Source organism: Falco punctatus, assembly GCF_963210335.1.
Source record: "Falco punctatus genome assembly, chromosome: 10".
Lineage (NCBI taxonomy): Eukaryota > Metazoa > Chordata > Aves > Falconiformes > Falconidae > Falco > Falco punctatus.
Window position 1 is genome coordinate 6331406 of NC_137590.1, and position 23859 is coordinate 6355264.

Genomic DNA, 23859 nt, shown 5'->3' on the forward strand with positions numbered 1-23859 from the left:
TGCAGTGTGCACGGCTTGCAGTCTGCAGGCATGAGGGAGGAGCAGCAGGAGCATTGCCCCCACCATCCCTCCCTTGGGAACTGCTCTGGCGTGTCCATATTGATAGTTAACACCAGGCAGCTCAATTTGTGTAGTCTGTGACTCCTGGTTCCCCAGGGACTGATTATTGCAGTGCATTGCCAAACTAAACCAGAAACTCCTTGCCGGTGCGCGATGCAGCGAGCTGTTCGCTCGCTCGCTGGGCAGCAAGTTGTGAATGTTTTCAGGTCGGATATAAGCTGCCTATGGCATCACGGCACACTTTGCCTATGCATTAAACACCATTTGCATGCCTCTGACAGGCTGCCTGGACATCTGCTTTGCTCAACTGTTTTGGTTGAGTACATCTAAGCTGTTTCGAATACATAGTCACACGCCTTTCCCTAAAATAAATGCCTTCGATTACTTGGAAGCTCTCAACCTCTGCTAGTACAGAAATGTACTGCATAGTCAGATATTTGTTGTGCTCCGTAAATGTTCAGTCTAATTGTGTTCTTGCATTAGTGGCGATTTTGGGGTTAGAAACATTGCAAGAATCTCTGTGCCAGTAATTCTGTAGCTCTTCGCTGCTTTAATGTTCCAGGCTGCCATATTTAGGATAGCTAAATAGAGGGGGTGATTTGAAAGAAATACTCTTCAAAATATGGATCAGAATTGCATCTATATTTATCTAGGACAGGCAGTGGAGTTAGTTTGTAAAGAAAAATAACAGTAATGGTATAAAGCTTCAGAATGAAAAGCATCAGATTTATAGATGTTAGGAAAATGGACCAGCTCTCAGGGTTACGCTTTTACATACCTGCTTCTCAATAACTTGCCTAGGCACATGGCTAGTTGAGCCTGGGGATGTAGTCTTGAAGTTGACTCATTTTTCTTTGTGCCCCCTTAGAGGCTGTAGGTACTGCTACAAACCGATGTGTCCCTCCAGCTCCTTGAACTTTCTCCCTCCTCTGCCCCGTGGCCGTGGAACACAGCGCTGAGCTGTGCAGCTTGCACGGTGGCAGGGAGTGTTCAGGCTAACACACAGGGATGCACCTGTGCATTGCAGAACCTCAGTGTGTGGCCGTAAGACGTGTAGGTTACGTGTAAGGAGGGTTCTGACAGGTTACGAGCAGTGGCCAAGTAACTCTCAGCGGCGGCTGCTGTTGGGAATTTCATTCTGGCGATGGCAAGGTCTCCTCTGAATTTGCATGGCCGGTTCCTTGCTTCTTCCTAAAATACATCGTCTTCTAAGAGTGCAGCTACTGAACTTCAAGTTAATGTTGCGGAGGAGAGTTTTGAGAAGCAAAACTTGATGTAGGAGTCTAAATTTTATTAGATCTTGAACTAAAAGCTTGGGACAGAAGTGGGAGAAAGATGAGACAAGATTTTCTCCTGTAAGGATATGTAATATATTGCTTCTGTTAGCATAGTGCTCGCTGGGCTGTTGTCCCACACCCAAGAACATGCCATCTGCGTGGTCCCTGGTGCCCTGGTAGTTTAGCACTGATCTGTGAAGATGTGCCCTGCCAGAGCCACCCCGGGCAGCGCTGAGCTGAGCCCCCAGGGCCTGGATAGACCTGGCGCACGAGGGCTGTGCCGTGGTGCCCGGCGGCTGCTCCTTGCATTGTGCCATCATGGCCTGGCTGGTCCGAGCCATTCATTCAACATGTGAGCTTCTCTGATGGTACAGGAATGTGTAGAAAGCTGCATCTGAAGCCGAGGTGGGCATCACCAACCAGCATTACATTTGTAGGACAGGGGTGGAATGACTTACTGACTCGCAGGACCCGCTCCTGTTTTGCCTCCTCACCTGTGCGCTGTAACCATCTGCAAGATCCAGACGTGGCCAGGCTGCTAATTGGACCTGTTAATATTAGAATTTGAGATTGCCAAGTTACACATCTGGAAAGGCTTTGGAAATCTGCCATCCCTCAAGTAGGGGACGTGGTTCCCAAGCCCCCTGGAAGCCAGCCACATGAGGAAGAGGGCTCTGGGAACGTGCGGCTCTTGCCAGGTCATTAGAAGCTTTAGGTCATGGTTGGCCTGCCTGCAGATTTCAGGGAGATGTAGCTGATTCTAATGTTATAAAATAGACTTTAAATTAACTTTTTATATATACATATATGGAGACATGCACATAAAAACTTTATACTTCAAAATACACATAAAATATATTTACGGGATTGTCTGTGATTTGTATCTTGGCTGGCTGAGGCTGGTGGGTAATTAAGGCCCAAATCTGGAGTGAAGCTTTTTGAAATCTGATATAGATTTTTGGTGTCTAATAAGAAGTGGACTCATGGTATGGTTTAGCCCAGGCACTGCATGGGTCACTTGCTTTTTCTCTCCACTACCAAATACCCATTTCTGTTAAAGCTACGGGAGACCAGTGGCTTAAAGAGCTCGCCTTCTGTAATGTTGTTTGAAACCAGCCAAAGGGTTCAGAGCTCCTGGTGTGGCTGGACAGAGAGTAACATCACGATATATTGCCGTGGGTGTCCAAGCTGAATATACGTGTGTGCCTGCTGCTGTCACCAGGAAAGAGCTTAGAGCCCTTTACAGGGGCGGGATGTGGCAGCTACGGTGGGAAGTGACTGGGGTCGTGGAAGGCACCACATGAGGAAACTCAACATTTTGCAACATAAGCCATGAGTAAACACCTAGTTATTCGGTCTCCACCTGTAAGTTTTGTCTCTGCTATAAAGAAGGCCTCATTTGGGGGACACTTCCGTGCTTCTGACTCCAAGTGCTTGACCCAGTCAAGTCTTACTGTAGAAAAACACCATGCTTTTAACAGCGAATCATGCTGCATACCCAGGATCCGACCCAAAGCTAGCTTTGCTATACAAATAACTGTTTATGTATATCAGGGGGGTGGCAGGGGTACAGCACCACCTCACTTGCAGTCAAAGCAGCTGAAAACCAACTTATTTTTGATGCTGCAACTCCGTCTCTAGGGTGCTAAAAGAATTAACTGCATGTGGAAACAATTAGACCATTCGGTGATCACAAGACCACAAGAAAGGGGAAAGAAATGTGAAAGTGTGCTTTACTGGGAGAGAAGAAACGGGGTGATATGAAGCAGCACCAGCTCCTTGGGTGCCTGGGGCAGGGAAGGCGCAGTGGGAAGGGGCTGGGGCAGAAGCAGCAGCATGTTCCTGCTGTCAGGGAAGCAGGAACAGGCTCTGGATGAGCAGAGGTGGTGCTGGTTTGTGTCTGCTGCCTCTGTAGCAAAGCTGCTGCGTGGCTAAATTTGACCCGTGAATTAATGCTGTGACTTTCTTTACCCTTCTCTGTTTTGTTTTTTTCCCCTGCCTTTCTTTTCTAACAGAACCCACCAGATAGAACTTTTGGCATCAAAAAGAAACACCAGGTTTTCACTGGTCTGTCTCACATGTGGTACTGTGCATGGATTTAATGTCCCTGCCCTTTTACACTGAGTTCTTCGAACACATCTGTCATCACAGTATCTGGGTAACAGCAGGGGATCATAGAGCAATGATATGATTTGAGTTGTTTGCATTATTTACCTGGTTGTTTGTATTATTTACATTCATCACTAATTATACTAGAGCTTCGAGGCGTGTTGGGAAGGGGAGATGTAATGCTGCTGACAGCAGGCTGGGTGTGCACCAGGAGCTGAAGCTTTTGCCTTTGATGCATCCGGGCACCATCCCATGCTGCTGCCAGGGTGAAACGGAGTGCTACCACCCTGCTGGCGCGTTTGGAGGTGGAGGCTGCAGGGATACCACTTTCATTGATCCCACAATTTTATCCTTCCCATCCTATGACGATAGCCCAGCAGGGCCACCCCCCGGCTTTGGTCGGGGGACAGGCAAAGGTGATCAACCGCATGTCTGGGAGTTGCAGAGAAAGCAGTGCTTTTTGTCATTATGATAAGAAAAAACGCAGGATAAAGGATTGTTGGGGTCCTGTCCCCTGGTAATCACCCCGCGATGGGGTTAGGTGGCTCTGTCCCACCACCTTATTGAATCAGGCAGGCCTGGGGAGACAGGGAAGGGGGGTTCTGTCCCATTTTCATCCTAAATAGGGATTTTTAGTTTTGCTGTTTTTTCACATCCATTGCTTTTTTTAATTCTTTCTTACAGAATCTCAGACACGTGTGAGTGCCTGGCTGGCAGCTTTGTGTCCTGCCTGTTCCCCCTTGCCCAGGCTGCTCAGGGGGTAGCGGTGGCTCAGGGACGTGCAGCCCTGCTCAGTGACCGCCCATGGTACGGAGGGGGTTTGCACAGCCCTGTTCTCTCTTGAACTGGCTGCGCTGGGACGTGGTGGTGAGCTGGGGCTTGGCTCAACTCAAACCTTGCGTGCCCCAGTGCACGGCCGCCGGCGCCTCCAGCTGCTCTCAGCAGCTTCCGGCTCCGCTCCAGGGGTGGTTTATGGCTCTGCCCTGGCACGACGCCTCAGCCAGGCACTGAATCACAGCAGGACGGGCACGGCAGTGCCTGCTGACCCCCCCAGTGCTTGGGCAGCTGTGGCAGTGTGCTGTGTCGGTGCCCCCCGTCAAGCCAGGCAGAGCTGGCCGGTTTGGTCACACCACGTGCCGTAGGGACGATGTTGCCTGTGCTGTACAGGCTGAAATCAGGCGGCTGAGACCAGCCTGGAGAGCTCGTGTTGAGGGCAGCCATGGGTGTCGCCGGGAAGTGGCACCTCAGTCTTTGCTCCCAGAAGACCTGCTGTGCCACGTGGCTTCTCCCACCCAGGTGCCCCCAGTGCTCCTCAGGGGAGTGGAGGGGACGGGCACTTGCTGAGGGCAGCAGCTTCTTCAGCCTGGCCCCCGAGAAGCGGCCAAGTCCCCTAAACCTGCGAAGGTTTTCCAGAGTTCCTTTTCCAGGGTGTTAACGTGGCAGCACTACCAATGTCACCCCGATCGTGTGTCACCCCTGTTGTCTGGCTGGGGGCGGGGATGGAGCACTGACTTCAACAGCTCTCGCTGGGGAGGGATGTGGGGGCAGTATAGGGGTCTCCGTAACGTCACTTTGTGCTGGGAAGCCTCATCACCATTGTACAGAGAGGGATTTTGGGAGCGCAGTGAGGAACACAGCCAGATGCCTGGGCATCTTCAGCGACAGTCCTTGGCTCCCAGCTTACACCCAGCCCCCTGTGCTGCCCACCTTATTTTTCCTAATGGAGCTTCAAGCTCTGTCGAGAAACTGGGCAATGGCCCCTTGCTCTGGCAGACTGCTCCCCGTGGCTAGCCACAGCCTGCGGATGCTCCGCACTACCTGAACCCTTACTTTTTTTGGTAGAGGAGACCAACTGTTTGCAGGAGCCCAAAATCCCATGTGCCGCAGGGTGGGCAGGGGCTGGCGGGGGGCGGCTCACCCTGGGGCAGCAGCTGCTGCCTGCTCGGGCACTTCTTGTCTTTCCTGGCCCCCAGTGCTGTAAGTTAACACCCCACAGGCAGGTCCAAAGAGGATTTCAACGAAACCTGAAGCTTGGGAGGAGAGATTATGCTGCAGAAGTGGCCTGGGAGACCGTAAAATATGCACTCCCACAATTGCCAAAGAAGGAACTGGATTTGCTCCCTGGGGAGCAGGGTCATCCCTGGTCTCAGTGACGGTGTCTGAGGGGGCAGATGAATGCCTTGAAGATAGGTCACCCCTTCGGCCTCAGCCCAGCCCTGCTGAGCCTCCCCAGGACCCTGGGAGTGCTTGTTCTCCCCAAAATTTGTGCCTACTTGTAGGTCACTGCTTAGTGAAAACCAGGTTTAGGACAGATGCCCATGAAAATGCCCCCAGCATGGCTGGCCCTTCACTTCCATGAAGCAGCACGTGTCAGAGTAAAGGAGTGGGGTGGCCTTTCCAAGGGCGTTTGTGCTCCCACAGCACCCTCTGCCCATACTCCGGGATGGGGGGCTATTGTGGCATCTGCCCTGCAGGGTGCTGGTCTGGGGCAAGCTGGCCCGTTCCAAGTCCTGTAGTGCCAGGGGCAGAGCTGAATGTAGCTTTTGTTTTGGGTGGTTTTCTGGTTTCTGAGGCAACCGCATCTGCAGACTGAGGGGAGCCAGGCTGGGGAGATGGCTCATCTCATCCCATGCCATCCTGTCCTGTCCTGTCCTGTCCCATCCCACAGGGCTCAGCAGGGATGCTCTGACCCTTGCAGCCCACTGTGCTGGTGTGAGAGTGCAGGTGCTGTAGGCAAAGGCTGCCCTGCCAGCCCTCCTGCTCCTCCTAGGAGCACTTCTTGCAGGGGGCTTTGATGCTACTAATTTAAGTCTCTTGACATCCTGGTGAGAAAAATCAGAGCGGTGGTTTCCAGTTCCCTCTTCTGGAACCTGCAAATGTGCAGACCTGGAAAGGGCCTGAAGAGGAGTGGTGTGCTTTTCCCAGTTGCCCAAGGTGTCGCTGCCAAGGTCCTGCTGGCTATTAGCAGAGCCCCGTACCTGGGGTGCAGCCCTGGCCATGGTGAACATGATCCTCTCTATGTCCCCCATCATATGACGCTGTGATCATATGACACTGGAGCTGGGTCTGGAGGAGTATGGTAGGGCAGCATCTTTTGGGGCAGAGCTGGAGGAACCCTACACAGAGCTTCTCAGTTCTTCTCCTCTCTTCTTTTTTTGTCCCGCTCTTGCTTGGTGTAGTGTGGCACAAGCCTTGGTCTTGGGACCACAGAGAGCCTGTATGTCAGGGCCAAGCAGATATGTGGCTGCAGGCACCGGGACAACCTGTGATATGGCCAGGCACCCGACTTGGGGGTCTAGAGCCGGCTCTGGCAGCCTGTGAGTGACGAACTGCAGAATGGGCTGAAAGAGACTGTCACCAAGCCAAGGGGAGCTGTGCCACCACAGCTCACGTGTCCACCGGGGCTGCTGGCGCCATCGGCACAGCACAAACTCCACCCCTGCAGGGCTGCCTCCCTGCTCTGGATGCAAATCCAGACTCTGTCCCGTAAGCGGCTTTGGGTTTGCACCAGTGTCCCCTGGGTCCCCAGCCCCTTTCCAAGGAGCTATCACCTGCCAGCGGCAGCTCTCAGGCTTGTGTCCTCTGCTCCCTAGGGACTGCTGGTTTTGCATGGGGGTGAGCACTAGTGGAGCTGAGGCTCCTGCCTTGGAGGGAAGGCACGTGCGTCTGCTCTAGGGCAGCACTACCCTGCAGCCTACCTTCCTTTACTGGCTCACCCAGCAGCAAGCTGCCTTTTCACCCCGTCCCTCTTCTCTCCCGCAGGCACATACCAGGGCCAGTTCACCAACGGCATGCGGCATGGCTATGGCGTGCGGCAGAGCGTGCCCTACGGCATGGCCTCCGTGGTCCGCTCCCCACTGCGCACCTCCCTCTCCTCCCTGCGGAGCGAGCACAGCAATGGCACCCTGCCCCAGCAGGACTCCCCCGCCGGCAACCCCGAGAGCCTGCCTCTCTCACCCACCATCACCCGCGGGGGCTTCGCCCTCAGCCTCTACGCGGAGGCGGAGGCTGGCAAGCCCAAGAAGGGGGGGCTCTTCCGCAGGGGCTCCTTGCTGGGGAAGCTGAAGAAGTCCGAGTCCAAGTCATCCCTGGCCAGCCAGAAGAGCCGCGTCAGCTTCCTCAAGAGCGAGAGCGGGATCAGCTCGGCCGCCAGCGATGCCACCTCCACCGTCAGCCTGGGCGAAGGTGCCGAGGGTGAGGAGTACTCCCCCTTCGAGTCCGACATCGATGCCACCACCACTGAGACCTACATGGGTGAGTGGAAGAACGACAAGCGTGCTGGCTTTGGCGTCAGCGAGCGCTCCAGCGGGCTGAAGTACGAAGGTGAGTGGCTGGACAACCTGCGGCATGGCTACGGCTGCACCACGCTGCCCGACGGCAAGAAGGAGGAGGGCAAGTACCGCCACAACGTCCTTGTCAAGGGCATGAAGAAGCGCGTGATACCCCTCAAGAGCGCCAAGATCCGGCAGAAGGTGGACAGGAGTGTGGAGGGGGCTCAGAGGGCTGCGGCCATCGCCCGGCAGAAGTCAGAGATTGCAGCATCCAGGTGGGTGCTTGGGGCTCCAATGCGCAGGTCCCATGGTGGTGGTGGTTCTCCCCATCCCACGTGTCCCTCTGGAGCCATGCTGCATGCCTCCTCGCTGTGCAGTGGCGGTGGCATCTGGTGCCACTCTCCGCAATTTCTATTTACTTCTTTGTACTAAATGCTGGCAGAATGGGGCCCTCGTGGCAGGTCAGGAGCATTCAGGACCTGTCTTCTTTCTCACCCTCTCCCCTGCAGCCCTGGTCCAGGGGGGAGCTGCTGGGACTGGCCCTAGCAGGATGGGGAGCGTGAGCGTGAGCTGGTGGGATGGTGCTGTGCCAGGCTGCTGGAGTCACTGGGTCCTAGATGGGGCAGGATGAGAAACAGTGGGGTTTGACTGTGGTAAATCCAGCAGGCTTATGAGCAGCAAGCGAGATGAGTCCCAGATAAACTGGGTCTGCAGCAGAGCATAGCTTTAGCCCCAGAGCCCCTGGTGTGGCTCTGTGGGGAGTTTATGGGATGCATTAGGGTTGTTGCTTATTTTTAGTGGCTTGGTATAATGAGCTTTCTGGGACAAGCGCTGCTGTGCTGAGATGCTGTGAACTTGGAGGCAGGACCTGCAGTGGGTACCAAACAGTGGAGGAGGCTGCCCTGGGGAGCCCCATCTTCCCCCCACAACCCAGCTGCCCTCGGACAGGCTCTGACTGAGTGTTTCTGCCACGAAGGAGGCAGTAGCCAGAGCCAGGGTGGGTGGCTGAGCCCACACGGGAGCACCAAGCCCAAACCTGTGGCACACAGCCTGATTCTGTAGCCTGTGATGCTTTAGGATGTCAGGGAAGGAGGAAGCACGGGGGCCTCAGCTGGGTTTGCCCCCTTTTGTCCCCCGGCCAGACCTCAGCAGTGGGAAGGGGGCTGACAGCGTGCCTGGGGATGTGTGCCACAGGGGCATGTGAGGGAGGAGTGTGCAAGGGGCTGCTGCAAGCACGTGGCAGCCTCGTACTGCACTGGTGTCCCTTGCACCCACAGATCTGTGGGCACTGCCAGGCACCACATTGCCGCTGCACTGCCCGGTGCGTTGGGATCAGACAAGTAGGCTCTGCTCAGAATCAGCCATGTTAGAAATTTGTGGGAAAGGAAAGTGCTAATTGCTCCATCTTCCCGCCTGGGATAGAAGAGGGAAGAGATAAAGAGTGGCTCTAGGGTCTGCTGGGAAGGGCAGGGAATAAACTCCTTCTCGTGCTCGCATCCCTGCCTGTGTCCAAGCTGCGCAGGCAGCACGCTTCTCGTCCCACAGCATTTCTGCCAGTCTTGGACCCAGCCCAGCAGAGACCAGGATCGTCAGGCAGGGTCAGAGCCTTTGCTCCTCTCCTCTTCCTGGGGGAAGTGTGGTTGTGACACACCTCGAGGTTTCACCTTGCCTCTCTATCAAAACCTTGCCTTGTTCAGGCTATGCCCAGCTGCTGGGCAGTGGCTGCAACTCCATGGCTGTCCTGCCGTGTTCTATTCAAATGCTTTTTAATTATCAGTTACTTCATTAAGGCAGAGATGGGTGATAATGGCAGCAGGGAGGGTGCCTGCTCCCGAACCCCATCTTTCTGCTCTGAGAAACACTGTCTCTACTCTCTCAGCATCCATTTATGCTCTAAAGTTTTCTGGGAAGTGTGATTGTTATTTTAGCAAAACCCAGTTGCCTCAGAGACCAGCAGAGGAAAAATGGCAGAACTGCAAGTGGAACAGTGTGCAGGGCCAGCTAGGATATAAATAATAGGCTGGGGCAGCATGGGGTCTGCTGGATCCTCCCGGTAGGGCAGGCTTAGCCCGTCACCAGCTTTATTGTGTCCAGGAAAAGTGTACAGCCCTGGCACTGGGCACCTGTAGATAAGGAGGCTGGAGCTGCAAAAGCTGCTCCCCAAGAGCTCGGCCGGTTTACACAAACCTCTTTTTATTATACACTATTTACACTTTGGATCAAAGGCGGCTCTGCAGTGTTTTCCGTCAGGGGCTGGAATGCGCCTGCTGCCCTGGCAGGAGACTGCATCCCTCCCCAGCGCAGCTGGGGAATAATTTCCTATTAAGGAATCTTTGGAGCTGGAGGAAATAAGACGTTAAAGCTGGTTTCCTCCAGGGAGTCCTCCGCTAGCAGACCCTGCGAGTGCGGCTGTGGTGGTGGGGGGACAGAATGCTGCTTTCCACTGCGGTGCGGTGCCCCGGTCCTGTCCCTGCGGTGCTGCCTGCGCTGAGCTGGCCCCGCTGCAAAAGGAGCATTCGGGCTCCTCCGTCCCGTAAACTACAACTCACCATTTCCATCTGTGTTTATTCCTGGTGTATGTTGCTCTGGGCAGAGCCACTCTCTCTATGTGCTGCCTTGTGAAAATCGTTCTCATGCTTTCCTTCCTCCTCCTTTCAGCTCAGATTTGGGGCTGAGAGTACATATAGATAATTTTGCATTGAGAGGGTCCTTAAGTTAAACCCTATCTCTGCCACAGACTTTCTTTTCAGCCTTGAACCTTGCCTCAGTTTCCACACTCAGAACAGAGAGTAATTGCAGACAGATTGTGAAAATCAATTATTACGGTTTATAAAAAGGCTGTACTATCATTAGCACAGCCCTAGCACATAACTACAGGGTGGAGTTTTCTAGACAGAGCGTTTATATTTCTCCTTGGATGGCAGTGTGTACCTTACCCAAAGAAATGTCTTTGAGGCTACACAAATCCTTTTTTGGGGGAAGATGTGATGGATCTGTGTGTAATATTATTGCTAGGAGCTGAGTAGCAGGACACAGCAGCCGGGCCGTGCAGACGCCCGACTGCCTCCGCGTACCTGTGCTGTTGTATCTGGATGTTTGGGTTCCGTTTGCTCCTGGCACTCAGGGTAGCCCCTTGCAGAGCTAAACTAACCGTAACATACAGCCTTCCGCTCTCTGGGGGGAAATGTCAGGAGAAGACCAGATTTCACTCTTTTGCACCATAAAAGGCACTTTAGAGATAGAAATCCTGAGGAAAACAAGCCCAAGTGCTGGAAGCTGCCTCGGCCTGTTGCACCGTAGGAATGCCAGGCGCGTGCCCGGGCAGGCGGCTACCGGCAGCGCTGCTGGGTGCCCTGCTGTGAGCTGCCGGGCAGAGACGGGCGGGAGAGCCGCGATGGCCGAGGGTGATGGTCAGCCACGGTCAGCAAACCTCCCTCATCCCACGCTCTGCTCCGCGGGCGTCTGAGGCACCGGGCTGCTTTGCAGCTCCTGTCCTGCCTGCCTGCTTGGTTTGGGCATTCCAGCCGGTGCCGTGGGCACTGCCAGCTATTGCCTGCCCTGCGGCACTGCCTGGCCTCCTCAGCTCCATCCCGAATCCCCCCGGGTCAGCAATCCAGCCGCTTTCCCCATTGTGCAAGAAGCTGAGGACAGAGCTGGCATCGCCTTGCTGCTGGCAGAGTGAACAGTGATTTTTTTTTTTTTTCATTATTTTTTCATTGTTTTAGTAAAAATCATTTGGCATGGGGGCATTCTGTCCAGAACAGAGTCAGCCGGCTGCCCCCTCACCCCAGGCAAAGCTCCTTGGCGCTGCTCCGATGTCAGGCAGAAACACCGGGGGCATGTCTGTTGGCAACGCTGGGATCAGCTGGTGGGATGGAGCTAATGGAAGTCAAAGCGCGATGAATCCTCACCCCGGCTGCTGTCACTCGGGAGAAAAGTCATCTTGGAGCATCTCTGTGGCAGCCAGTGAACATGGCTTTACTCCTGCCCAGGGGTAACTACAGTTGGGGGGGGTGGGTTAACACAGCCCGTACGGTGGTGGCTAGCTGTGCCCTGTGCTGCTGGGGCCCTGGGACTTGTCTTGCTGTGATCCCGAGGGATTCCCATAAGAGCAGGAATGCGGCTGTTCCCACAGTGCCAGGTGAAGGCGCTCGCCCCAGCCCTCCCCCTTTCCCTCCCTCTGCCCTGTCTGGGGGCTCCTTTGAAAAAATGTTAGGCTGGGTGGGAAAGACAGTGAGGTCCTGGGATTGCAGCTGGGACACCATCTCCCCAGTGCTTAAGTAGACGAGCTGGCTGGAGGACAAGCCAGCAGGTCTGTCCCCTGCCAGCCCCCGCAAGGAGGGGACAGCCACCTCCAAGCCATCAGCAAGCCGGTTAAAAGCCACCCTGAGGTGTGCAATGGCTGCCCTGGAGTTTTTGGGGCATATGGGTTGGTGCCAAACGGGGTGCTCTGCACCCCTGGGTGCTTGGGGAGCGGCAGCACCTTCCTGCACAGTATGTGTTTGCCTGTCACGTGGGGAGGATTGTCCCACTGAAAGCAGGCAGCAGGAGCATGGAAATGGTCAGCTTTCATGTCTTCAGAACAGATTAAAATAAAATAAATGAGAGGAAGGGCAGGACCAGCTCCAGGGGGAACCTTTGATTTTATTGAAAGCTGTACTGAGCCAGGCAGCTCATACAGGGGGTTTCCTCCACACTGTCGCTTTTGGGGGACAAAATGAGTGTAAATACTGCAAATCCCGCCTCCGTCCCACTGCAGTAGTGTCTGCCACCATCTGCCTCTGCAGGCAGTTGTGCTTCCCAGTGACTTGGATCAAAATCAACAGAGGGACTTGGCCACGCATCCTGCAGGGCATGGGTCTGGCCATGCTCTGAGATTGTTTGATGGGTGTATGTCCTGGTAATAACACCTCAGATATAGCTGCCAGGTGTCGTGGGATTGATAGGAAAGCAAGATAATAGAAGTAATAATGGCTGCTGTCCTTCACCTGTTTGTCTTCAGACACTGGCCCTGAAGCCCCTGTGCAGCTGGGTGTTTCATGCCTGGAGAGTACAACTAAAAGTGAATGCATTTTGGATTTATCTTTGGGTTTAATGTAGTATCTATAGAGGTCCTGCAATACTCCTGCTTGCATAGATAACTGCAATAATTTCTGAACTGCATTCTGAAATGTGAGGCATTAATTCCTGTTAAAGTAGGGTTTAGTCACCGTGCTGAGCCTGGGCTGTGTTAAAGTGATGCCGAGCTACGGTGGGTGCTTGGTGTCAGAACTCACATCGGTGCAGCTTCCCTGGCAGCAACACGTGGGCATCACTCATAGTGTGAGCTGTCCATGCCCACGTCTTTGGGGCACATCTTAGCTCTCCCTTCAAATAACAAGAGTGCTTAACGGCTCCCGTATCGCTTTCCAAACCTCCCCTGCCCAGCCACATTCCCGGCAGTGCTGCCGCTGTCTCCCTGTGCTCAGCATTTCCAGCCTGCGTGGCCAGGCGACAGCGAGCATCTCCTCAGGGAATGCGGGTGTGTGGTGCAAATGACGTCCCAAAATTGCTGGAGTCAGCAGAGCCTCCTGACTAAATAAGGGCAGGCAGAGCAGGGTTTTATCAGCGCTGCCCAGCACGACAGCTGAGAGCCAAGGCCCGTGGCAGCCCACGCCGCTGGAGCTGGGTTGTGCACTTCTACCGATAAGGTGCTTTATTTGGCACGGCTCTGCCCTGGCAAGCTCCTGCCCTCCTCCTGGGTGCTCCTGGGGGTTTATCGTGCTGGTGGGGAAGGTGGGCAGCAAAAGTGATGGCTTCCTGATGCACCTGGCTGGGGAGGCACAGTGTGTGGCCAGGGCTGGGTTGGTGGCTGCAGTGGCCACAACCATCCTGGGGCTAATGGTGCAGCTCAGCTTTCCCAGGGCCAGAGAGTTTGGAGCTGGGGTTTTCAGGTCTGGTTGAATCAGACTCAGGGTTTGCTTTGAAAGATTTTTAGGATTATTTTTTTTTTTTTTTTTTTTTTAGCATTTTTTGATTTCTGCATTCCTCAGGCTTTTAGCCAGAGGCATGGATGGGAGTCCCGTGCATTCCCAGAGCTTTTGGTGTGAGGCTGTAGGGCAGGATGCTCATGGCCACCCTGCAAGAGTGGACAGCAGTGGTGGTTCAAGGCAGTCCCTGCCGGGTGGACTCCCTGCTTAGGAGAGCAGCTGCTCCTCCTCTGCTGTCCCAGCTTCACAATCTCTCTGCTCCAGGACTGCACACCCCCATGTAATGGGGTGTGAATGGGGTGTGTAACAAGGAGGTACCAGCAGGCGGGAGATGGGAGAGTTTGTCCTGGCCCCGGGTGGGGTGTTGTGATTTGCTTCCAAGCAGGAGCTGCCAGGGAGAGACACAGGACTTGGGAGCAGCATTTCTGCAGCTGTATGATCAGACACCAAAGATGCTGCAGCCTGACCTCTCAGGGGACTTAAAAGGTAGGTGAGTGCAGAAGGGGGCGACAGGACTACCCCAGCTTCATTAAAATCCCCCCACCCTGCAACTCCCTGTGGGGGCAGGGGGGGCTCAGACCGAGCAAGGTGCAGCCACACCTGGAGGCGGTCGAGTGGCAGGAGCCGAGGGCAGGTCCTGGACAGCTGGGTGTTCTGGCTGCCCCACAGCCCCCGTAGTGGGAACGAGCATCTCTGCTTCCACAGGCAGGGCTCGGAGAGAGCCAGCGCACGCGTGGCAGGGAGAAATGAGGGCAGCTGTGCGGCTCCTGCCATAGCTGGGGCCAACACAGAGCGGTGAGGGGACGTTCCTTGGTCCTGTTCTCCCAGCAAAGACATTTCTTACAGAGCTCAGTGTGTTTATAAAGAGAATAATCTTGTTTCATTCACTTTTGGTTAATAGAAATCCAGTTGCTGGCATCTTTTTCCACACCAACCAAAGCTCAGGGCTGGGACTCTCCTGCTTCCCACGAGGTTCTGGTGCCAGCAGTGCTCCCTCCTTCCCATGAAACCGGGTGAATAAAGACCTTTTCCCTTTGCAGCTCCTGAGCAGGCGTGACCTCCTCTGTGTGGCTTATCAGCACAAACCGAGGTCAGTGTCCAGGGACAGTGAGGGGAAACCTGCCTGGTCCATGCCACTGCAGCCAGGACCACTTCAGCTTGGGATTCCCTCAAAGCTCTTGAAGCAAGAACGCCCCTGGCTGCCTTCTGCCGTGGCGTCACGTTGTCACCGCGCATGGTTTGGTTAGGAGTAATGCTTCCACCCAAGCCTCCCTGCACCCTGGATCAGGAGCTCAGGGACTTTGTGTCACTTGCATCCTGGAGATGGGGATGCTTAGCTCCTGTCCCAGAGCCAGGGCTTGGTCTTTACAGCCTTGTGATCAAGACTGAGCAGGGCTGGTTTGGGCTTGGGTGAGCTGGGATTTTGTGGTTTTGCTGCCCCAGAGCACCATTCTCCAGCTCTGCAGAAGTATTGCCTGTTTCCCACTGCTGCCTGACCCTCGTCCCACCCCAAATGGCCCCTGGGCTCACCCCTCCTTCTACCTCACCCTTGCAGTCCTGGCTGCTGGAGCCGGGCAGGGAGCAGGCTGCAGGGGCTGGCTGAGTCCCTCTCCATTCCTGCTCCTGTGAGGCCATGGGGACAGTGAGCCCCAGGGTTAGGGCCCAGTACCAGGATCAGACACCTGCCCCAGCTGCAGGACTGCCCCTGATATGTGGGCCCTTGTGGGCTGGAGGGGTTCAGTGCCGTGGAACGAGTGATGGCGTGATGCCTTCACCCCTTTCTTGTAGCCCTTCCCCAGGATGGCCTCGTCCCCAGCCCAGGCTGGCTGCGGCTCCAGCACTGACACATTTTTGGCCCACCGTGCTCATTACGCTGAGATGTGTTTTGACTCCAGAGGAGGGTGCACACAGCTTTATCTATTTTCCATCCGCCTCACATTAATTTCCTTAGGCGCTTCATGCCCTATAAGGGCAAGAGGGAGCATGTGCTTTCAGTAACTCCATGGAGAAAGCATCTGTTGGGCAGCAAACTGCCTTCTCCAGGGCTTTCTGGGTCTTTGGGGCTGAAGCAAGTGGGGCTGTGGCTTGCAGGGATCCCCTCAAGAGGAGTAGAGTTTGAATAGCAGGATGTCAGCCCCAGGCATGGGTATGACTCAGAGCCAGCCATGCAGGGAAAGTGGAATTAATGGGCTGTTCATTCTGACCTTGTGGGAAACCCTTATCTCAACAGCTTACAAACACAGAAAGGGAAAAACGAAGTGTGACTTTAATCTGCAAAAACAACTGTGGAAAATGGTAGCTTCTCGTTCAATTGATCTGCTGCTGCATGGAGCAGGAAGACTTTGACTCCCATCCGAACGCTTGAAATCAGCCAGCAGGGAGCTGAGCTTTCAAATCATCAGATTCAATCAGGCTTTGGTTGGAGGTTATCATCATTTCAGTGGAATGTGAAATAAGCATATCTTGAAAAATAAAATGCATTTAAGTAAAAAGTCCAATTTAAACATAAAGCCTGAGATACAGAAAACCTCCCTCCTCCTGGAGGAGGTGCATTTTTTTCAGCTTATCCTGGTGCTGAGTCAGAGCCCTTTGGCTTTCTGAGTCTTAGTTTTAGTCGTTTTGCTCCTGCAAGGCCTTCTGAGCCTTCGGTGAGTGCCAGGAGGGACCTGGTGTCCCATCTGGCTGGGTTGGGTGCAGATGCACAGGGGATGCGGGTGCTGCTGCCTGGGCAGTGGGCTGGCAGCCCTCACAGCTCCCTGCTCCCTTTTATTTCTCCTGGACCTTGGATCTGTGAATGTCAACTTGAGAGACCTAGAGGACTGGGACAAAAAGACTTCTGTCTTAAATTTTGATGAATAATTTGGCTTCTGACCAAATACAATATTTTAAGGAATCTGCCTGTTTAATTTCCTTTTTTTTTAAAAAAAAAATCCTTCTTTTCCTTTTTAACTGGGAAAAAGATCATAAACAGATACTGCAGTTCCTCACTTTTGGTTTGGATTGCTGAAATCTTGAAAAGTGAAGTTAGAAGTTGCTAAAACTTTTCACTGAAAAAGCCAACAATCTTAGAGGGAAGACACACATTTCGACCCGTTTTAGACTGATGGAGGTGGCAGTTGGGTAAAACACACTCGATCTGTGGATGCTATCCATTTGACAGAGCTTGGGACTGGGCAGGAGCTCCTGGATCAGGCAGGGCTCCTTCACAACAAAAGAATGCTGCAGCCCTGGTGTCTTCTTGGAAGTGGGAATTCCTTCCCCTGGGCAGGGTGGGAAGCAGTCCCTGCCTGCTCAGTGCAGCTACAGGCAGGGAGGCAGGAGCACGTGGGGGAAGAAAAGCTGGAAGACCCCGATTGCTTATGTGCTGTAAAGATGTTTTGATGCCCTTATCGGTGGGATAACCCAGCTGCTTTGATCTCGCAGTGGTAGCTAATTAAACAAGGGTCCCCAGAGTATTAGTTGAACCTCTTTGGTAATGGTGTGGTGGAAGCTGGAAGGTGGAAGGTGGTGTTTGTGCGTAGTCCCAAGGCTGTGCTGCTCTGGGAGACTGGCTCCGCTTCATCCGCACGCAGGGCAGCATGGAGGACAGCGGACCTGAAAACCAGGGGAAGGAGGAAGGAGTCCAGTTGGCAGCTGCAAATCCCCTTTTTTTTCTCCCCAAGATATCTCTGTGGATGCTCTTACAAGCTGCTCCCAGCCCGACTGTGCAGGCAGAGCAGGCTCCGGCAGGGAGAGGAGCTGCCTGTCCTGCCCATCTGGGGCCAGGGCAGTGGTCTCAGGGCCATGCTACTGGACCAGTGGGTCTGGGGCCAGTGCAGTGGCCTCAGGGCCATGCTACCAGACGAGTGGCCAGCAGCTCTGGGAGCCAGGAGGCTCTGGCTTGTGCTGCTCCATTTAGAGCCGGCTCCAGGCAGCTGCCGGTTGGCATCCAAGGGCTGCGGGGGAAACAGAGAGCAGCTGCGGTCTCTGCTAGCCCAGCCAGCTCATCGCAGCCCATGGGCTGCTGTGCGGGCTGGCACAGTCCAGCCCTGGCGGCGAGCTGCCCACCCAGTCCCACTCAGCTCACAGGGCCATCAGGCCGGTGGAGTTTAATTGAGCAAATCTCCCATACACAGAGCCGGGGTGCGTAGGTTGTCGTCTTATTGAAGACAGCTGCAGATCTGTCTGCTGTAAGATTAATATCACTTTAACTGTTCCAAGGGGAAGTATCCCTTGGTGAAAGATGCAAGTGGCTCTGAGCTATTTAGGGCTGAGGATAACATTTCGGTATTTAAAAAATTCACCAAGTAATCATAAAGGCTAATGCTTGCTGAGCTCGTTAGGTGGCAGGGAGCTCTGCCAGGCCTGTGCTCCTGAAGTACTGCACAGAAAAGGATGCTTTTCTCCTGGCTGAATGGCCTGTTCATGCCTTTTTTATGGAAGGATAGAGAAAAGGTCTGATTGATCCAGCTAAGTAGCCTGGGCATGTACAGAGTGCTACCACTTCTGTGTAAGTGCTGGTACCATGAGTGAAAAGCCTGGGGCATCTCATAAGCCATCTGCCACAGAAAGGAGGCTGAAGGGCAGAGCTGCCCTGCAAGGTCAGGATTGCTTCTCATTTTGGATTTCTTTTATGGTGGTGTGGAAGTGTTTCCTTTAGGAGGCAGTTTGTGTTGGTTTATGCTTAATTCACAATTTAGATCACACCTGGCAGGTACAGAGTCCATAAGATAAACCAGGAGCCTCATGCACCCCAACAATGTCAGAGTCTAAATTGCGTGGGTACATGCACATGAGTGATGGAGCAAGAGGAGGATGAATGGTACAGCTGGCTCTTGGGGCAGGATGCCTGTGGGGCAGGACACACAGATGGGTTTGGCTGTGGGCAGGAAAAGTGGCACGAAAGATGGACTGAAAAAGGATATTCAGTCCGATGGGCTGGTCACCAGCTAATGAGGGTAGCAGAGCTTTGCTGTTATCTGCATGCACATGGAAGCAGAGGGAGAGGCACAAAGGAGATGGATTGGGACTGAGCCGGAAGAAAAGGATGCTTCTGCTGTAGAAGTGACACAAGTCCAAAGGCAGCATGGAAAACAGAGAAGTCAGAAAGTGTCTGTCCTGATCAGGTCATAGAATCATAGAATGGTTTGGGTTGGCAGGGACCTTTAAAGGTCATCTAGTCCAGCCACCAACACAGACTTGTGTTGGTCAGGTCTGTGTGTCCTTGCCCTTTGCAATGTGAATGCAGAAAGGACCATGTTGCCATCAACAAAAGGACTTCTGCAGCTTTCTCTCTATCCCGTCTGAGTGCTGCAGACAAACTGTTATCTTATGCTTCTTCAGAAGGACGAAATTATTCCTGCTGGATGCTGGAACAGGGACTTGGCTGGGGCTGGAAAAGCCAGTTTCCAGGAGAGGGGAGTTTAGCAGAAGTCTCCATTCCTAGAGCTGACTGATGAATTACATTTGCTTAATTGGCCTTTTAGGCAGCTGATGATATCAAGAATGGCAAGAAAAAAGTGTTCAGCTGGTCTTTGCTCAGGGTTTGCTGAATCAATGGGAGGAAGGAGATCCTGGAGAAGGAAGGACAGCACTGGACAAGTCTGTCTTTCCCTTAATAAACAAATGTGCAATAGCTTGGGCTGAGAGCTAAGTTCTTCCCCTATTTCTAGCCGCAAGGTCATTGCTGCACCTGCAGGCACCCCAGCCCCATCTGGAATTTGCAGTATTCTCTGCTAATTCCAATCTCATTTACAGTCTAATCCAACATAGATGTGCAAAACCACATAAACTGTCCAAAGAGACAGGCATGTTGGCTTGGCTTTGGGTCTCACCTGTTATCATGGTGTTCAGCTGCGGCTTGTGTGTCTGCAGGGGATTTTAGTAGCAGTCAGAGGAATGATTTGGGCAGCATTTCTGGGAGATGGCCAGGACTGGTGCTCTGTCCTGCACTAGTAAAAAAGCAATTAGAGCATTAGAGCCGTGGCAGAGAAGCAAACAAAACAGCAGATGCATTTAACTGTCCCTCTCCCACCCATTCAGCCGGGGTGTGAAGCTTCCCTGCCCGGCATGGCCCTGGAGGAGCCACCGTGACCCAGCCGGTGCTGCTGGGAGGCAGCGGCAGCAAGGCTGGGATGGGGCTGCAGGCATTGCCTACATGACTCCCCTCGGCTCGGGCACAGGGCTGCTGCTCCTCCTTGCAAAGAATTCACTGGAGCTATTTTTAACGGTGCTGCCTGGGGAGATGGCTCAGGGTGAAACTAGGAAGCGCTGTCCCGGGCGGTACTGCCTCTCCTGGGATGGAGAGCACCAGCGTCGGTTTGTAAAGGCCCCTCTTTCTGTTTATTGCCCCTGGTTAGATGTGTTTAACATTTGTGGCTCGTTGTCCAGCACTGCCCTTGAAAAGGGGATTTTGAGTTCTGCTGCTGAGTGCTGTAAAATCCATGGGCCTCTGTTTCAGTTTCACCCTGACCTCTTCTATCTCCAGACATTCTCCTCTGCTGTTTTTTGCACAGGCTGCTTTCTGCAGGGGCACTGGGAGCTGACAGCACAACCAGTAGTAAATAAAAAAGTGTGGCCCTGATTCAAGTGCTGCCTGGAAAGTGTTGACTTTATATGCATATAAGAAAAGACCAGCATTTTCCTTTTGCAAAAGGATTCTCTTTTTTGAACAGATCTTAGCCTTGGAAGAAATTTTTCCTCTCATATGTTTCATGTCTAAAGTGCAGAGATCACCTTCCTGCCTCCCTCAAACCTGCCTGACCTTTTTTTTTTTTTTTAACTGCTGAGCTTGGCAGACCCCAGGCTGTGGGCTGGGAGAGACTTTGGTGTTGTGGGTTGCATGCGCTGGCTCTCCCAAGGCGGCTGGTATTTGTCTCCTGCTTTGCAGCCAGGGCCAACTTTTCCTCTGTGTTGAGCTCCCAGCACATGCCAGCCATGTGGATAAATGATAAATTCAGAAATACTCTAGGCAAAGTTAGATGTTATTGTTGTGGCTGGGCCCTTTCCTCCAGGCTGTGCTTTGTCATGGTGTTACTAAACCCTCAGCGTGACTTTGTGGAGGGCTGCGAGCAGCAGTGCCTTCCCTTCGTGTCCTGGGGACGTGCGTGTGCTGGGGGAGATGTATTTAAAACACCTGCCGTGTCTGTAAGCCACATGTTCATCACCTGGCTGCTGCTGTAATAAGTGATCTCAGTGATGGAGGGACCCAGCGCAGGGCATCAGCATCCCTGCTGCAGCCAGGCTGCTGGCCAGGCAGAGCAGCCCTCTGTCTTGCACCACAGCCGCCCCGGGATGCCAACAAGGCCAACACGTGGTGTGCTGGAGGTGCCAGATTTGAAACTGCAGCTGTGTTGATCATAGTCTCCCCAAATGAAACACTTCTGGACAACTTTGCAAGCAGGGGGACAGGAGCAGAGGTCAGGCATGTCCTGCAGAGCGAGGGAGCTGGGCAAAGCTGCCATGCAGCTTGCATCCCCAGGGCAGTCGGGGGTCCCTGAGTTGTGCTGCTCAGCCTGCTGTCACAGCTCCATGTGTGGAGCTCGGGGGCTGCCCCATGGCCTCCCTGGCCTCACTCCTCTCTGTGCCCAGGAGGGCTGGTGGTAGAGCCCTGCTAGCCTTGGGGCTGCAGTGGCTGGCAGCGGTGGCCCAGCCTAGCTGGCTCAGCTCCCCACCACCCACAGCATCCTCAGCCCAGCCTCTGCAACCCAGATGAGGGTCTTCCTGGCCTCACCATCCCTTTACCTGCAGGAATCGCAGTACTCAAGCCCTACACAGTAACCATATAGCAGCCAGCAGCTTCTCTGGAGGGCAGGAGAAGAGCAAAACTGGGAGATGCCTTGTCACCTCTAACGCCCCCAGGCTGTTCCCTTGTGTCGGCCCCAGGTGCTGGGGGAGAGCTGAGCATGCAGGAGCCATCCGTACCTGTTTGGTAACACATTGGTGTGCATCCAGCTCTGTTCTTCCTTACTAGTGGAGGGAGCAGACCCCCACATTCAGTCCACTTCCAGATTACTTTTTTACCTTTAAGAAAGCATCCACCCATTGCCAGGAGCTGCCTGCTGCTCCCCCAGCTGATTACCTGGCTGGGAAGTGGCCAGGATAGCCTCTGCCTGGCTCAGCGAGCAGCCGAAAAGGAGGATTTTATCTCTGTATGGTGAATCCTGTCCTCCGAGAGCAGCAAGACAAAGTCAGGGGTCAGAGCACGTCCTGCCGGCGTGAAGAGCTGGATCCTCACTTTGCAAGCTTCTTCCCAGGGCCGGCGCCAGGCAGGCTGTGTGCCCCACACGCAGCGCGCCCAGCCCGCTCTGATCCCCCAGGCATGGAAAGCACAGAAACATCCCCCTTGGCCCCTGACAGATTATAGTGGAATTTATCACGTTGATTATATGCTACCAAAAAAGGAGGTGCTTTCTCTAGTCAGAGCTGCCTCAGACCTCCTGCTTGTGAGCAACAGCTTAAAATTGCTGTTTTCTGCCTCATCGTGTCTTGTTTCTGGGTTTTCCAGGAGCTATAATAATTTTGGATAAGAAGACCAAGAATGACAGCAATCCCAGGCAGCTCAGCCTGCAGAGAAAGTGGGGAGATAACATGTGAGTGTGGGCAGGGGGTGAATCATGGCTCCAGTGGAGCAGGGTGTCATCCCAGGGAGAGACAGGCTGAGCTGCAGCAGCTCCACACCCTCTTCTCTATCGCAGGGCCCTGAACAGCGTTTTCCACTCCCCATCAAGCCACACTGCTGCCTGTATCAGTTGGGATTAATGCCCTGCATTTAGTTCTTTCCCTGCAGCTACTCAAAAGAGTGTCTGTGTGTGTGTGTGTATGTGTATGTATGTATGTGTATATATAGATCTTCTACTTTCCAAGTGTCTCAGAACAGCATTTCTATCACCTTTTCGTTGCACCTGTCAAGTATTCAGACTAAAGCTAGTCTCGTCTGTCTACTGCATCTCGGCTTAATGCTAAAGAATTAATCCTGATTTCACAACTGACAGTCCAAAAATTCCTCTGGAGCATTTTCACTGCAAGGATGAGAACTGCATCTTTCCTCATTTTTTGTCCTAAAACATGACCAGATACCAACCTGAGTCTGAAAAGGGCTCATCAGGCATGGGAAGACCATATTAGAGGTTATAATTCATAGTGAATTGGTGTTTGAGGACTGCTAACTGCTTATCTAATTGTCCACAGAAAAATACGTGGGTTTGCATGTACAGCTGATGTATGCTCCATTATGTGCAGCAAGGGAAATACGGGAAGCCTCAGCAAACATGATAGTAAGAGCGTGGGGAAAGCAGCTCTCTGTAAGCCCCGGGGGGAACAAAGCAGCTGAATATATGGTGCTTCACTCTCCCTTATTTTTAAGGTGTGATTTTGCTGTTTGAAGTCAGCTCCTTCCCAGACCATGAGCAGCTGGGCTGTAAAGCCAACCCTGCTTTTAGCATGAAGATCACAGGGCCCCGAGTGCAAGGCACGTGAGGAATACGACAGCTGGCCAGCAAAATAACTCTAATAGCCCTATAGCCCGATGGAACAAGGAAATACTCTGGGAAGGAGCGGAGAGAACTTGGGCAGCCAAGCTGAGGAGGTGGCAATAGCTCTGCCTTGCCTAGCACAGGGGAGAGCAGCCCCCCAAGCTGCAGTGAGTAAAGGAGCCCCTTGGACAATGTGTGTTGTTTGCTGGCAAGTTACGGGAGAGACATTTGGGGTAAAACATGTCTGGTGTGCTGGGCAGGGGCACGCTGCCTCTGGCAAGGTGCAGCAACTCAAGGCTGGTCACAGCACAGCGGTGTCCAGCCATCATGTTATTGTTGCCTTATGCTCCAAAGATGCCCACAGCGATGCTTCAGGCATTCCTCTGAGCTAGGTTTTCAGTGCTTCACAGCACAGCAGCAAGTCTGTTTTGCAGCAGCAGCTGCCTCGCTGCAACACATGAGCATGCTTGTGTTTGCAAATATCCCTGCCTGGTTCGCTTGCGTGGCTACGTGCAGCCTTCCCACCTGAACCTGAAGCATCTGTGACCCTTGTTGAAAATCTGGTCTTTCCTCCTCGAGTGCGGGGGTTTGGGGTCAAGTGGGCGAGCGCTGAGTGCTGTTATGCCAGATGGGCTGATTTGGTTTTGTTGCTGGACGGGGTCTGCTGCTCGAGCTGGGGCAATCTTGGTTCAGATGTTGCTCACTGTTGTCCTCTCTTCTC

General features: G+C 53.5%; 1 protein-coding gene and 1 long non-coding RNA gene across 2 annotated transcripts in view; one reads left to right on the forward strand and one right to left on the reverse strand.

Annotated features, from left to right (window-relative positions):
- JPH2 (junctophilin 2) overlaps positions 1–23859 on the forward strand; it is a 37581-nt gene that overhangs the window by 4463 nt on the left and 9259 nt on the right. The window contains exon 2 of the mRNA XM_080404962.1: positions 7209–7992. Coding sequence (XP_080261088.1) covers positions 7209–7992 — 784 coding nt within the window. The remainder of the gene's footprint in view (positions 1–7208; positions 7993–23859) is intronic.
- On the reverse strand, positions 15935–23857 carry LOC308070660. The gene is made up of 2 exons (XR_013930799.1): positions 21589–23857; positions 15935–19616 (listed from the first exon to the last, which is right to left on the reverse strand). It is a non-coding gene; the product is annotated as an uncharacterized lncRNA (long non-coding RNA).